At 43.1% G+C, this 15000-nt stretch overlaps 1 protein-coding gene across 11 annotated transcripts in view; it reads left to right on the top strand.

Moving 5' to 3' along the window:
• LOC110528772 (TRAF2 and NCK-interacting protein kinase) overlaps positions 1 to 15000 on the top strand; it is a 72131-nt gene that overhangs the window by 53162 nt on the left and 3969 nt on the right. For all 11 annotated transcript variants that reach the window (XM_036952100.1, XM_036952099.1, XM_036952096.1 and 8 more), the window contains 7 exons: positions 1118 to 1206; positions 1311 to 1404; positions 1634 to 1780; positions 1903 to 1993; positions 2452 to 2622; positions 2972 to 3115; positions 3274 to 3408. In XM_036952100.1, coding sequence (XP_036807995.1) covers positions 1118 to 1206; positions 1311 to 1404; positions 1634 to 1780; positions 1903 to 1993; positions 2452 to 2622; positions 2972 to 3115; positions 3274 to 3408 — 871 coding nt within the window. The remainder of the gene's footprint in view (positions 1 to 1117; positions 1207 to 1310; positions 1405 to 1633; positions 1781 to 1902; positions 1994 to 2451; positions 2623 to 2971; positions 3116 to 3273; positions 3409 to 15000) is intronic.

Genomic DNA, 15000 nt, shown 5'->3' with positions numbered 1-15000 from the left:
ACACTTTCAGACTGTATACCTTCATAGTGTACACTTTCAGATATTATACCTTCATAGTGTACACTTTCAGATATTATACCTTCATAGTGTACACTTTCAGATATTATACCTTTATAGTGTACACTTTCAGACTGTATACCTTCATAGTGTACACTTTCAGATATTATACCTTCATAGTGTACACTTTCAGACTGTATACCTTCATAGTGTACACTTTCAGACTGTATACCTTCATAGTGTACACTTTCCGATATTATACCTCCACAGTGTACACTTTCAGATATTATACCTTTAGAGTGTACACTTTCAGATATTATACCTTTATAGTGTACACTTTCAGACTGTATACCTCCACAGTGTACACTTTCAGATATTATACCTTTATAGTGTACACTTTCAGACTATATACCTTCATAGTGTACACTTTCAGACTATATACCTTCATAGTGTACACTTTCAGACTGTATACATTCATAGTGTACACTTTCAGACTGTATACCTTCATAGTGTACACTTTCAGGTATTATACCTCCACAGTGTACACTTTCAGACTGTATACCTTCATAGTGTACACTTTCAGTCATTATACCTTCATAGTGTACACTTTCAGACTGTATACCTTCATAGTGTACACTTTCAGACTGTATACCTTCATAGTGTACACTTTCAGATATTATACCTTCATAGTGTACACTTTCAGTCATTATACCTTTATAGTGTACACTTTCAGACTGTATACCTTCATAGTGTACACTTTCAGACTGTATACCTTCATAGTGTACACTTTCAGACTGTATACCTTCATAGTGTACACTTTCAGACTGTATACCTTCATAGTGTACACTTTCAGACAGTATACCTTCATAGTGTACACTTTCAGACATTATACCTTCATAGTGTACACTTTCAGACTGTATACCTTCATAGTGTACACTTTCAGACTGTATACCTTCATAGTGTACACTTTCAGACTGTATACCTTCATAGTGTACACTTTCAGACTGTATACCTTCATAGTGTACACTTTCAGACTGTATACCTTCATAGTGTACACTTTCAGACTGTATACCTTCCAAATTAAGGTGATAGATGGGATTGTATTAACCCTGTTTCCAAGGTGACGGACTACTCATCCTCGAGTGAGGAGCGGTCAGAGAGCAGCGACGAGGACGGAGAGACGGGGCAAGATGGGACTGTGGCCGTCATGTAAGTGTGTGTGTGTGTATACTAGGCCATCGATTTACAGTTGTAGTGAGTTGTTTGTAGGGGATCTGACTGTGTGTGTGTGTGTGTGTGTGTGTGTTTTGCAGGCCACAGCAGGGTGAAGCATATGGAGGTTTGACTGAAGAACCTCTGGCGGGCTCCTTCAACACAACACAGGACAGCACTCTGATCATGACAGAGGTGAGACACAGGCACACACACACACACACACACGCACGCACACACACCCGCACACACGCACACACACACGCACACACACACAAACGCACGCACACACACACACGCACACAAACACACGCACACACACACCCGCACACACACCCGCACATACACACACGCACGCACACACAAACGCACACACACGCACGGACATACAACTTAGCTTTCTCTCTCTCTGCGTCTCTCTCAGGCGGAGGAGAGGAGTAGGGCACCAGGCCATGGTGAGAGTAACGGGTTTCATAGCAACCATCACGGCAGCGGTAACCAAGGCAATCTCCCTGACCTGGTCCAGCAGAGCTCCTCCTCTTCACCCTCAACCCTGGATGCACTGAAAGAGGTAACACACTCTCTCACACACACACACACACACACACACACACACACACACACACACACACACACACACAGTGATTCTTTAGTTTTTGTCTACAGTTGTGCTCATTGCTTGTTTCTTTCCAGCAATTTGGATCTAAAGCCTCCTTCTCCCCATTCGGTGACCCACGGTCCTATCAGACCTCCCCTACTGAAGACGAGGAAGAGAGCTCAGCTGGTAATGTTGTGTTAATGTGAGGTTGTTGTGTTAATGTAAGGTTATTCTTTGGTTGCTGTAATGTTGTGTTTATGTTGTTGTAAGGTTATTGTTTGGTTGCTGTAATGTTGTGTTTATGTTGTTGTAAGGTTGTAATGTAGTGTAAACGTTACAAAACTAACCTGTGCTTCTATTTGTCCTGTTTCACTGATGTGTGTATTAATACATGTGTGAAATGGAAATGTGTTTTTGAATATCCCAACTCTCCCAGAGACACCCTCGGTGAGCGGGGTCACGGCCAGGGTCAGCGGCGACCTTAGAGCAATTAGGGTTAAGTGCCTTGCTCAAGGGCACAGCAGCAGATGTTTCACCTTTTCAGCTCAGGGATTCAAACCAGCGACCTTTTGGTTAATGGCCCAAGGCTCTAACCTCTGGGCTACCTGCCTCCACTATACTATAACGTTGTTCTGTGGTTTCAGGTCTGTTCGCCAGTGAGTTGCTGCATCAGGAGCAGGCCAGACTAGCCGAGGCCAGAAAGATCAGCGTGGTCAACGTCAACCCAACCAACATACGACCTCACAGTGACACGCCTGAGATACGCAAATACAAGAAGCGCTTCAACTCTGAGATACTGTGTGCTGCTCTCTGGGGTAAGACACCCCAGATATTCTCACACACATGTGAACACACACACACATGTGAACACATACACACATGTGAACACACACACACAGGCAAAGTCTCTCACACACATGAATGCACATACACTTATGCAACTCACTCGTGTGTATTTCCACATGCACGCTGACGATGAATAATATCTCTCTTCTCTCTCTCCACTCTTTCTCTCTCTCTCCCCTCTCTCTCTCTTTGAAACTCCCCCCTCTCTCTCTCCACTCTTTCTCTCTCTCTCTTTCTCTCTCTCTCTCTCATCTCTCTCTCTCTCTGTCTCTCTCTCTCTCTCTCTCTGTCTCTCTCTCTCTCTCTCTGTCTCTCTAGGTGTGAACCTGCTGGTGGGGACAGAGAATGGTTTGATGTTGCTTGACCGTAGCGGTCAGGGGAAGGTCTATAACCTGATAACCAGGAGACGCTTCCTACAGATGGACGTCCTGGAGGGACTTAATGTCCTGGTTACTATATCAGGTATTACTGACTGACCGCGGTAGAACCATTACATAACCACAACATGACCACAGAGGGAGAACATTGCTCTGTTATTTAAGGAACTGGAGGCCTGTAGAACATCTCTGTTCTGATAGAGACATCTCTGTTTTCTCTCTCTCTCTCTCCCCCCCTCCCAGGGAAGAAGAATAAGCTGCGTGTGTACTACCTGTCCTGGCTGAGGAACAGGATACTCCACAACGACCCAGAGGTGGAGAAGAAGCAGGGCTGGGTCACTGTAGGAGAGCTGGAGGGCTGCGTACACTACAAAGTTGGTACGGAACTCTCTCGCTCTCTCTGTGTGTGTCTGTTGTTGACTCTCTTCTGTGTGTGTGTGTCTGTTGTTGACTCTCTTCTGTGTGTGTGTGTGTCTGTTGTTGACTCTCTTCTGTGTGTGTTGTTGACTCTCTTCTGTGTGTGCTGTTGACTCTCTTCTGTGTGTGTTGTTGACTCTCTTCTGTGTGTGTTGTTGACTCTCCTGTGTGTGTTATTGACTCTCTTCTGTGTGTGTGTGTCTGTTGTTGACTCTCTTCTGTGTGTGTTGTTGACTCTCCTGTGTGTGTTGTTGACTCTCCTGTGTGTGTTATTGACTCTCTTCTGTGTGTGTTATTGACTCTCTTCTGTGTGTGTGTCTGTTGTCGACTCTCTTCTGTGTGTGTGTGTCTGTTGTTGACTCTCTTCTGTGTGTGTTGTTGACTCTCTTCTGTGTGTGTTGTTGACTCTCCTGTGTGTGTTGTTGACTCTCCTGTGTGTGTTGTTGACTCTCCTGTGTGTGTTATTGACTCTCTTCTGTGTGTTGTTGACTCTCCTGTGTGTGTGTGTGTGTGTGTGTGTGTGTTATTGACTCTTCTGTGTGTGTTATTGACTCTCTTATGTGTGTTGTTGACTCTCCTGTGTGTGTTATTGACTCTCCTGTGTGTGTTATTGACTCTTCTGTGTGTGTGTGTGTGTGTGTGTTATTGACTCTTCTGTGTGTGTTATTGACTCTCTTCTGTGTGTTGTTGACTCTCCTGTGTGTGTTATTGACTCTCCTGTGTGTGTTATTGACTCTCCTGTGTGTGTTATTGACTCTTCTGTGTGTGTTATTGACTCTTCTGTGTGTGTTGTTGACTCTTCTGTGTGTGTTGTTGACTCTCTTCTGTGTGTGTTGTTGACTCTTCTGTGTGTGTTATTGACTCTTCTGTGTGTGTTGTTGACTCTCTTCTGTGTGTGTTGTTGACTCTCTTCTGTGTGTGTTGTTGACTCTCTTCTGTGTGTGTCGTTGACTCTCTTCTGTGTGTGTTGTTGACTCTCCTGTGTGTGTTGTTGACTCTCTTCTGTGTGTGTTGTTGACTCTCTCATGTGTGTGTTGTTGACACTCTTCTGTGTGTGTTATTGACTCTCTTCTGTGTGTTGTTGACTCTCCTGTGTGTGTGTGTGTGTGTGTGTGTGTTATTGACTCTTCTGTGTGTGTTATTGACTCTCTTATGTGTGTTGTTGACTCTCCTGTGTGTGTTATTGACTCTCCTGTGTGTGTTATTGACTCTTCTGTGTGTGTGTGTGTGTGTGTGTGTTATTGACTCTTCTGTGTGTGTTATTGACTCTCTTCTGTGTGTTGTTGACTCTCCTGTGTGTGTTATTGACTCTCCTGTGTGTGTTGTTGACTCTCTTCTGTGTGTGTTATTGACTCTTCTGTGTGTGTTATTGACTCTTCTGTGTGTGTTATTGACTCTTCTGTGTGTGTTATTGACTCTTCTGTGTGTGTTGTTGACTCTCTCCTGTGTGTGTTATTGACTCTTCTGTGTGTGTTATTGACTCTTCTGTGTGTGTTATTGACTCTTCTGTATGTGTTATTGACTCTTCTGTGTGTGTTGTTGACTCTCTCCTGTGTGTGTTATTGACTCTTCTGTGTGTGTTATTGACTCTTCTGTGAATGTTATTGACTCTTCTGTGTGTGTTGTTGACTCTCTCCTGTGTGTGTTATTGACTCTTCTGTGTGTGTTATTGACTCTTCTGTGTGTGTTATTGACTCTTCTGTGTGTGTTGTTGACTCTTCTGTGTGTGTTGTTGACTCTCTTCTGTGTGTGTTGTTGACTCTTCTGTGTGTGTTATTGACTCTTCTGTGTGTGTTGTTGACTCTCTTCTGTGTGTGTTGTTGACTCTCTTCTGTGTGTGTTGTTGACTCTCTCCTGTGTGTGTTGTTGACTCTCTTCTGTGTGTGTTGTTGACTCTCTCACGTGTGTGTTGTTGACGCTCTTCTGTGTGTGTTATTGACTCTCTTCTGTGTGTTGTTGACTCTCCTGTGTGTGTTATTGACTCTTCTGTGTGTGTTGTTGACTCTCCTGTGTGTGTTATTGACTCTTCTGTGTGTGTTGTTGACTCTCCTGTGTGTGTTATTGACTCTCTTCTGTGTGTTGTTGACTCTCCTGTGTGTGTGTGTGTGTGTGTGTGTGTGTGTGTGTGTTATTGACTCTTCTGTGTGTGTTATTGACTCTCTTATGTGTGTTGTTGACTCTCCTGTGTGTGTTATTGACTCTCCTGTGTGTGTTATTGACTCTTCTGTGTGTGTGTGTGTGTTATTGACTCTTCTGTGTGTGTTATTGACTCTCTTCTGTGTGTTGTTGACTCTCCTGTGTGTGTTATTGACTCTCCTGTGTGTGTTGTTGACTCTCTTCTGTGTGTGTTATTGACTCTTCTGTGTGTGTTATTGACTCTTCTGTGTGTTTTATTGACTCTTCTGTGTGTGTTGTTGACTCTCTCCTGTGTGTGTTATTGACTCTTCTGTGTGTGTTATTGACTCTTCTGTGTGTGTTATTGACTCTTCTGTGTGTGTTGTTGACTCTCTCCTGTGTGTGTTATTGACTCTTCTGTGTGTGTTATTGACTCTTCTGTGTGTGTTATTGACTCTTCTGTGTGTGTTGTTGACTCTTCTGTGTGTGTTGTTGACTCTCTTCTGTGTGTGTTGTTGACTCTCTTCTGTGTGTGTTGTTGACTCTTCTGTGTGTGTTATTGACTCTTCTGTGTGTGTTGTTGACTCTTCTGTGTGTGTTTTTGACTCTTCTGTGTGTGTTGTTGACTCTCTTCTGTGTGTGTTGTTGACTCTCTTCTGTGTGTGTTGTTGACTCTCTTCTGTGTGTGTTGTTGACTCTCTCCTGTGTGTGTTGTTGACTCTCTTCTGTGTGTGTTGTTGACTCTCTCCTGTGTGTGTTATTGACTCTTCTGTGTGTGTTATTGACTCTCTTCTGTGTGTGTTGTTGACTCTCCTGTGTTTGTTATTGACTCTCCTGTGTGTGTTGTTGACTCTCTTCTGTGTGTGTTGTTGACTCTCCTGTGTGTGTTATTGACTCTCTTCTGTGTGTGTGTGTCTGTTGTTGACTCTCTTCTGTGTGTGTGTGTCTGTTGACTCTCTTCTGTGTGTGTTGTTGACTCTCTTCTGTGTGTGTTGTTGACTCTCCTGTGTGTGTTGTTGACTCTCCTGTGTGTGTTGTTGACTCTCCTGTGTGTGTTATTGACTCTCTTCTGTGTGTTGTTGACTCTCCTGTGTGTGTGTGTGTGTGTGTGTGTGTGTGTGTGTGTGTGTGTTATTGACTCTTCTGTGTGTGTTATTGACTCTCTTATGTGTGTTGTTGACTCTCCTGTGTGTGTTATTGACTCTCCTGTGTGTGTTATTGACTCTTCTGTGTGTGTGTGTGTTTGTGTGTGTTATTGACTCTTCTGTGTGTGTTATTGACTCTCTTCTGTGTGTTGTTGACTCTCCTGTGTGTGTTATTGACTCTCCTGTGTGTGTTATTGACTCTCCTGTGTGTGTTATTGACTCTTCTGTGTGTGTTATTGACTCTTCTGTGTGTGTTGTTGACTCTTCTGTGTGTGTTGTTGACTCTCTTCTGTGTGTGTTGTTGACTCTTCTGTGTGTGTTATTGACTCTTCTGTGTGTGTTGTTGACTCTCTTCTGTGTGTGTTGTTGACTCTCTCCTGTGTGTGTTGTTGACTCTCTTCTGTGTGTGTTGTTGACTCTCTCATGTGTGTGTTGTTGACGCTCTTCTGTGTGTGTTATTGACTCTCTTCTTTGTGTTGTTGACTCTCCTGTGTGTGTGTGTGTGTGTGTGTGTGTTATTGACTCCTCTGTGTGTGTTATTGACTCTCTTCTGTGTGTTGTTGACTCTCCTGTGTGTGTTATTGACTCTCCTGTGTGTGTTGTTGACTCTCTTCTGTGTGTGTTATTGACTCTTCTGTGTGTGTTATTGACTCTTCTGTGTGTGTTATTGACTCTTCTGTGTGTGTTGTTGACTCTCTCCTGTGTGTGTTATTGACTCTTCTGTGTGTGTTATTGACTCTTCTGTGAATGTTATTGACTCTTCTGTGTGTGTTGTTGACTCTCTCCTGTGTGTGTTGTTGACTCTCTCCTGTGTGTGTTATTGACTCTTCTGTGTGTGTTATTGACTCTTCTGTGTGTGTTATTGACTCTTCTGTGTGTGTTATTGACTCTTCTGTGTGTGTTGTTGACTCTTCTGTGTGTGTTGTTGACTCTCTTCTGTGTGTGTTGTTGACTCTTCTGTGTGTGTTATTGACTCTTCTGTGTGTGTTGTTGACTCTCTTCTGTGTGTGTTGTTGACTCTCTTCTGTGTGTGTTGTTGACTCTCTCCTGTGTGTGTTGTTGACTCTCTTCTGTGTGTGTTGTTGACTCTCTCACGTGTGTGTTGTTGACGCTCTTCTGTGTGTGTTATTGACTCTCTTCTGTGTGTTGTTGACTCTCCTGTGTGTGTTATTGACTCTTCTGTGTGTGTTGTTGACTCTCCTGTGTGTGTTATTGACTCTTCTGTGTGTGTTGTTGACTCTCCTGTGTGTGTTATTGACTCTCTTCTGTGTGTTGTTGACTCTCCTGTGTGTGTGTGTGTGTGTGTGTGTGTGTGTGTGTGTGTGTTATTGACTCTTCTGTGTGTGTTATTGACTCTCTTCTGTGTGTTGTTGACTCTCCTGTGTGTGTTATTGACTCTCCTGTGTGTGTTGTTGACTCTCTTCTGTGTGTGTTGTTGACTCTCTTCTGTGTGTGTTGTTGACTCTCTTCTGTGTGTGTTGTTGACTCTCTCCTGTGTGTGTTGTTGACTCTCTTCTGTGTGTGTTGTTGACTCTCTCCTGTGTGTGTTATTGACTCTTCTGTGTGTGTTATTGACTCTCTTCTGTGTGTGTTGTTGACTCTCCTGTGTTTGTTATTGACTCTCCTGTGTGTGTTGTTGACTCTCTTCTGTGTGTGTTGTTGACTCTCCTGTGTGTGTTATTGACTCTCTTCTGTGTGTGTGTGTCTGTTGTTGACTCTCTTCTGTGTGTGTGTGTCTGTTGACTCTCTTCTGTGTGTGTTGTTGACTCTCTTCTGTGTGTGTTGTTGACTCTCCTGTGTGTGTTGTTGACTCTCCTGTGTGTGTTGTTGACTCTCCTGTGTGTGTTATTGACTCTCTTCTGTGTGTTGTTGACTCTCCTGTGTGTGTGTGTGTGTGTGTGTGTGTGTGTGTGTGTGTGTGTGTGTTATTGACTCTTCTGTGTGTGTTATTGACTCTCTTATGTGTGTTGTTGACTCTCCTGTGTGTGTTATTGACTCTCCTGTGTGTGTTATTGACTCTTCTGTGTGTGTGTGTGTGTGTGTGTTATTGACTCTTCTGTGTGTGTTATTGACTCTCTTCTGTGTGTTGTTGACTCTCCTGTGTGTGTTATTGACTCTCCTGTGTGTGTTATTGACTCTCCTGTGTGTGTTATTGACTCTTCTGTGTGTGTTATTGACTCTTCTGTGTGTGTTGTTGACTCTTCTGTGTGTGTTGTTGACTCTCTTCTGTGTGTGTTGTTGACTCTTCTGTGTGTGTTATTGACTCTTCTGTGTGTGTTGTTGACTCTCTTCTGTGTGTGTTGTTGACTCTCTCCTGTGTGTGTTGTTGACTCTCTTCTGTGTGTGTTGTTGACTCTCTCATGTGTGTGTTGTTGACGCTCTTCTGTGTGTGTTATTGACTCTCTTCTTTGTGTTGTTGACTCTCCTGTGTGTGTGTGTGTGTGTGTGTGTGTTATTGACTCCTCTGTGTGTGTTATTGACTCTCTTCTGTGTGTTGTTGACTCTCCTGTGTGTGTTATTGACTCTCCTGTGTGTGTTGTTGACTCTCTTCTGTGTGTGTTATTGACTCTTCTGTGTGTGTTATTGACTCTTCTGTGTGTGTTATTGACTCTTCTGTGTGTGTTGTTGACTCTCTCCTGTGTGTGTTATTGACTCTTCTGTGTGTGTTATTGACTCTTCTGTGAATGTTATTGACTCTTCTGTGTGTGTTGTTGACTCTCTCCTGTGTGTGTTGTTGACTCTCTCCTGTGTGTGTTATTGACTCTTCTGTGTGTGTTATTGACTCTTCTGTGTGTGTTATTGACTCTTCTGTGTGTGTTATTGACTCTTCTGTGTGTGTTGTTGACTCTTCTGTGTGTGTTGTTGACTCTCTTCTGTGTGTGTTGTTGACTCTTCTGTGTGTGTTATTGACTCTTCTGTGTGTGTTGTTGACTCTCTTCTGTGTGTGTTGTTGACTCTCTCCTGTGTGTGTTGTTGACTCTCTTCTGTGTGTGTTGTTGACTCTCTCATGTGTGTGTTGTTGACGCTCTTCTGTGTGTGTTATTGACTCTCTTCTTTGTGTTGTTGACTCTCCTGTGTGTGTGTGTGTGTGTGTGTGTGTGTGTTATTGACTCCTCTGTGTGTGTTATTGACTCTCTTCTGTGTGTTGTTGACTCTCCTGTGTGTGTTATTGACTCTCCTGTGTGTGTTGTTGACTCTCTTCTGTGTGTGTTATTGACTCTTCTGTGTGTGTTATTGACTCTTCTGTGTGTGTTATTGACTCTTCTGTGTGTGTTGTTGACTCTCTCCTGTGTGTGTTATTGACTCTTCTGTGTGTGTTATTGACTCTTCTGTGAATGTTATTGACTCTTCTGTGTGTGTTGTTGACTCTCTCCTGTGTGTGTTGTTGACTCTCTCCTGTGTGTGTTATTGACTCTTCTGTGTGTGTTATTGACTCTTCTGTGTGTGTTATTGACTCTTCTGTGTGTGTTATTGACTCTTCTGTGTGTGTTGTTGACTCTTCTGTGTGTGTTGTTGACTCTCTTCTGTGTGTGTTGTTGACTCTTCTGTGTGTGTTATTGACTCTTCTGTGTGTGTTGTTGACTCTCTTCTGTGTGTGTTGTTGACTCTCTTCTGTGTGTGTTGTTGACTCTCTCCTGTGTGTGTTGTTGACTCTCTTCTGTGTGTGTTGTTGACTCTCTTCTGTGTGTGTTGTTGACTCTCCTGTGTGTGTTGTTGACTCTCCTGTGTGTGTTATTGACTCTCTTCTGTGTGTTGTTGACTCTCCTGTGTGTGTGTGTGTGTGTGTGTGTGTGTGTGTGTTATTGACTCTTCTGTGTGTGTTATTGACTCTCTTATGTGTGTTGTTGACTCTCCTGTGTGTGTTATTGACTCTCCTGTGTGTGTTATTGACTCTTCTGTGTGTGTGTGTGTGTGTGTGTTATTGACTCTTCTGTGTGTGTTATTGACTCTCTTCTGTGTGTTGTTGACTCTCCTGTGTGTGTTATTGACTCTCCTGTGTGTGTTGTTGACTCTCTTCTGTGTGTGTTATTGACTCTTCTGTGTGTGTTATTGACTCTTCTGTGTGTGTTATTGACTCTTCTGTGTGTGTTGTTGACTCTCTCCTGTGTGTGTTATTGACTCTTCTGTGTGTGTTATTGACTCTTCTGTGAATGTTATTGACTCTTCTGTGTGTGTTGTTGACTCTCTCCTGTGTGTGTTGTTGACTCTCTCCTGTGTGTGTTATTGACTCTTCTGTGTGTGTTATTGACTCTTCTGTGTGTGTTATTGACTCTTCTGTGTGTGTTGTTGACTCTTCTGTGTGTGTTGTTGACTCTCTTCTGTGTGTGTTGTTGACTCTTCTGTGTGTGTTATTGACTCTTCTGTGTTTGTTGTTGACTCTCTTCTGTGTGTGTTGTTGACTCTCTTCTGTGTGTGTTGTTGACTCTCTCCTGTGTGTGTTGTTGACTCTCTTCTGTGTGTGTTGTTGACTCTCTCACGTGTGTGTTGTTGACGCTCTTCTGTGTGTGTTATTGACTCTCTTCTGTGTGTTGTTGACTCTCCTGTGTGTGTTATTGACTCTTCTGTGTGTGTTGTTGACTCTCCTGTGTGTGTTATTGACTCTTCTGTGTGTGTTGTTGACTATCCTGTGTGTGTTATTGACTCTCTTCTGTGTGTTGTTGACTCTCCTGTGTGTGTGTGTGTGTGTGTGTGTGTGTTATTGACTCTTCTGTATGTGTTATTGACTCTCTTATGTGTGTTGTTGACTCTCCTGTGTGTGTTATTGACTCTCCTGTGTGTGTTATTGACTCTCTTCTGTGTGTTGTTGACTCTCCTGTGTGTGTTATTGACTCTTCTGTGTGTTTTATTGACTCTTCTGTGTGTGTTGTTGACTCTCTCCTGTGTGTGTTATTGACTCTTCTGTGTGTGTTATTGACTCTCTTCTGTGTGTTGTTGACTCTCCTGTGTGTGTTATTGACTCTCCTGTGTGTGTTGTTGACTCTCTTCTGTGTGTGTTATTGACTCTTCTGTGTGTGTTATTGACTCTTCTGTGTGTTTTATTGACTCTTCTGTGTGTGTTGTTGACTCTCTCCTGTGTGTGTTATTGACTCTTCTGTGTGTGTTATTGACTCTTCTGTGTGTGTTATTGACTCTTCTGTGTGTGTTGTTGACTCTCTCCTGTGTGTGTTATTGACTCTTCTGTGTGTGTTATTGACTCTTCTGTGTGTGTTATTGACTCTTCTGTGTGTGTTGTTGACTCTTCTGTGTGTGTTGTTGACTCTCTTCTGTGTGTGTTGTTGACTCTCTTCTGTGTGTGTTGTTGACTCTTCTGTGTGTGTTATTGACTCTTCTGTGTGTGTTGTTGACTCTTCTGTGTGTGTTATTGACTCTTCTGTGTGTGTTGTTGACTCTCTTCTGTGTGTGTTGTTGACTCTCTTCTGTGTGTGTTGTTGACTCTCTCCTGTGTGTGTTGTTGACTCTCTTCTGTGTGTGTTGTTGACTCTCTCCTGTGTGTGTTATTGACTCTTCTGTGTGTGTTATTGACTCTCTTCTGTGTGTGTTGTTGACTCTCCTGTGTTTGTTATTGACTCTCCTGTGTGTGTTGTTGACTCTCTTCTGTGTGTGTTGTTGACTCTCCTGTGTGTGTTATTGACTCTCTTCTGTGTGTGTGTGTCTGTTGTTGACTCTCTTCTGTGTGTGTTGTTGACTCTCTTCTGTGTGTGTTGTTGACTCTCCTGTGTGTGTTGTTGACTCTCCTGTGTGTGTTATTGACTCTCTTCTGTGTGTGTTATTGACTCTCTTCTGTGTGTGTGTGTGTCTGTTGTTGACTCTCTTCTGTGTGTGTGTGTCTGTTGTTGACTCTCTTCTGTGTGTGTTGTTGACTCTCTTCTGTGTGTGTTGTTGACTCTCCTGTGTGTGTTGTTGACTCTCCTGTGTGTGTTATTGACTCTCTTCTGTGTGTTGTTGACTCTCCTGTGTGTGTGTGTGTGTGTGTGTGTTTTTGACTCTTCTGTGTGTGTTATTGACTCTCTTACGTGTGTTGTTGACTCTCCTGTGTGTGTTATTGACTCTCCTGTGTGTGTTATTGACTCTTCTGTGTGTGTGTGTGTGTGTGTGTGTGTGTTATTGACTCTTCTGTGTGTGTTATTGACTCTCTTCTGTGTGTTGTTGACTCTCCTGTGTGTGTTATTGACTCTCCTGTGTGTGTTATTGACTCTTCTGTGTGTGTGTGTGTGTGTGTGTGTGTGTTATTGACTCTTCTGTGTGTGTTATTGACTCTCTTCTGTGTGTTGTTGACTCTCCTGTGTGTGTTATTGACTCTCCTGTGTGTGTTGTTGACTCTCTTCTGTGTGTGTGTGTGTGTGTGTGTTATTGACTCTTCTGTGTGTGTTATTGACTCTCTTCTGTGTGTTGTTGACTCTCCTGTGTGTGTTATTGACTCTTCTGTGTGTTTTATTGACTCTTCTGTATGTGTTGTTGACTCTCTCCTGTGTGTTGTTGACTCTCCTGTGTGTGTTGTTGACTCTCTTCTGTGTGTGTTGTTGACTCTCTTCTGTGTGTGTTGTTGACTATCTTCTGTGTGTTGTTGACTCTCTTCTGTGTCTGTTGTTGACTCTCTTCTGTGTGTGTTGTTGACTCTCTTCTGTGTGTGTTGTTGACTCTCCTGTGTGTGTTATTGACTCTCCTGTGTGTGTTGTTGACTCTCTCCTGTGTGTGTTGTTGACTCTCTTCTGTGTGTGTTATTGACTCTTCTGTGTTTGTTGTTGACTCTCTCCTGTGTGTTGTTGACTCTCTTCTGTGTGTGTTGTTGACTCTCTTCTGTGTGTTGTTGACTCTCTTCTGTGTGTGTTGTTGACTCTCTTCTGTGTGTGTTGTTGACTCTCTCCTGTGTGTGTTGTTGACTCTCTTCTGTGTGTGTTGTTGACTCTCTCCTGTGTGTGTTATTGACTCTTCTGTGTGTGTTATTGACTCTCTTCTGTGTGTGTTGTTGACTCTCCTGTGTTTGTTATTGACTCTCCTGTGTGTGTTGTTGACTCTCTTCTGTGTGTGTTGTTGACTCTCCTGTGTGTGTTATTGACTCTCTTCTGTGTGTGTGTGTCTGTTGTTGACTCTCTTCTGTGTGTGTTGTTGACTCTCCTGTGTGTGTTGTTGACTCTCCTGTGTGTGTTATTGACTCTCTTCTGTGTGTGTTATTGACTCTCTTCTGTGTGTGTGTGTCTGTTGTTGACTCTCTTCTGTGTGTGTGTGTCTGTTGTTGACTCTCTTCTGTGTGTGTTGTTGACTCTCTTCTGTGTGTGTTGTTGACTCTCCTGTGTGTGTTGTTGACTCTCCTGTGTGTGTTATTGACTCTCTTCTGTGTGTTGTTGACTCTCCTGTGTGTGTGTGTGTGTGTGTGTGTTTTTGACTCTTCTGTGTGTGTTATTGACTCTCTTACGTGTGTTGTTGACTCTCCTGTGTGTGTTATTGACTCTCCTGTGTGTGTTATTGACTCTTCTGTGTGTGTGTGTGTGTGTGTGTTATTGACTCTTCTGTGTGTGTTATTGACTCTCTTCTGTGTGTTGTTGACTCTCCTGTGTGTGTTATTGACTCTCCTGTGTGTGTTGTTGACTCTCTTCTGTGTGTGTTATTGACTCTTCTGTGTGTGTTATTGACTCTCTCCTGTGTATGTTGTTGACTCTCTTCTGTGTGTGTTGTTGACTCTCTCATGTGTGTGTTGTTGACGCTCTTCTGTGTGTGTTATTGACTCTCTTCTGTGTGTTGTTGACTCTCCTGTGTGTGTTATTGACTCTTCTGTGTGCGTTGTTGACTCTCCTGTGTGTGTTATTGACTCTTCTGTGTGTGTTGTTGACTCTCCTGTGTGTGTTATTGACTCTCTTCTGTGTGTTGTTGACTCTCCTGTGTGTGTGTGTGTGTGTGTGTGTGTGTGTGTGTGTGTGTTATTGACTCTTCTGTGTGTGTTATTGACTCTCTTATGTGTGTTGTTGACTCTCCTGTGTGTTTTATTGACTCTCCTGTGTGTGTTATTGACTCTTCTGTGTGTGTGTGTGTGTTATTGACTCTTCTGTGTGTGTTGTTGACTCTCTCCTGTGTGTGTTGTTGACTCTCTTCTGTGTGTGTTGTTGACTCTCTCCTGTGTGTGTTATTGACTCTTCTGTGTGTGTTATTGACTCTCTTCTGTGTGTGTTGTTGACTCTCCTGTGTTTGCTATTGACTCTCCTGTGTGTGTTGTTGACTCTCTTCTGTGTGTGTTGTTGACTCTCCTGTGTGTGTTATTGACTCTCTTCTGTGTGTGTGTGTCTGTTGTTGACTCTCT

Source organism: Oncorhynchus mykiss, chromosome 18 (assembly GCF_013265735.2).
Source record: "Oncorhynchus mykiss isolate Arlee chromosome 18, USDA_OmykA_1.1, whole genome shotgun sequence".
Taxonomy (NCBI): domain Eukaryota; kingdom Metazoa; phylum Chordata; class Actinopteri; order Salmoniformes; family Salmonidae; genus Oncorhynchus; species Oncorhynchus mykiss.
Note: the sequence above shows the minus strand (reverse complement) of the source record. Positions and strands in the feature narration are given on the sequence as shown.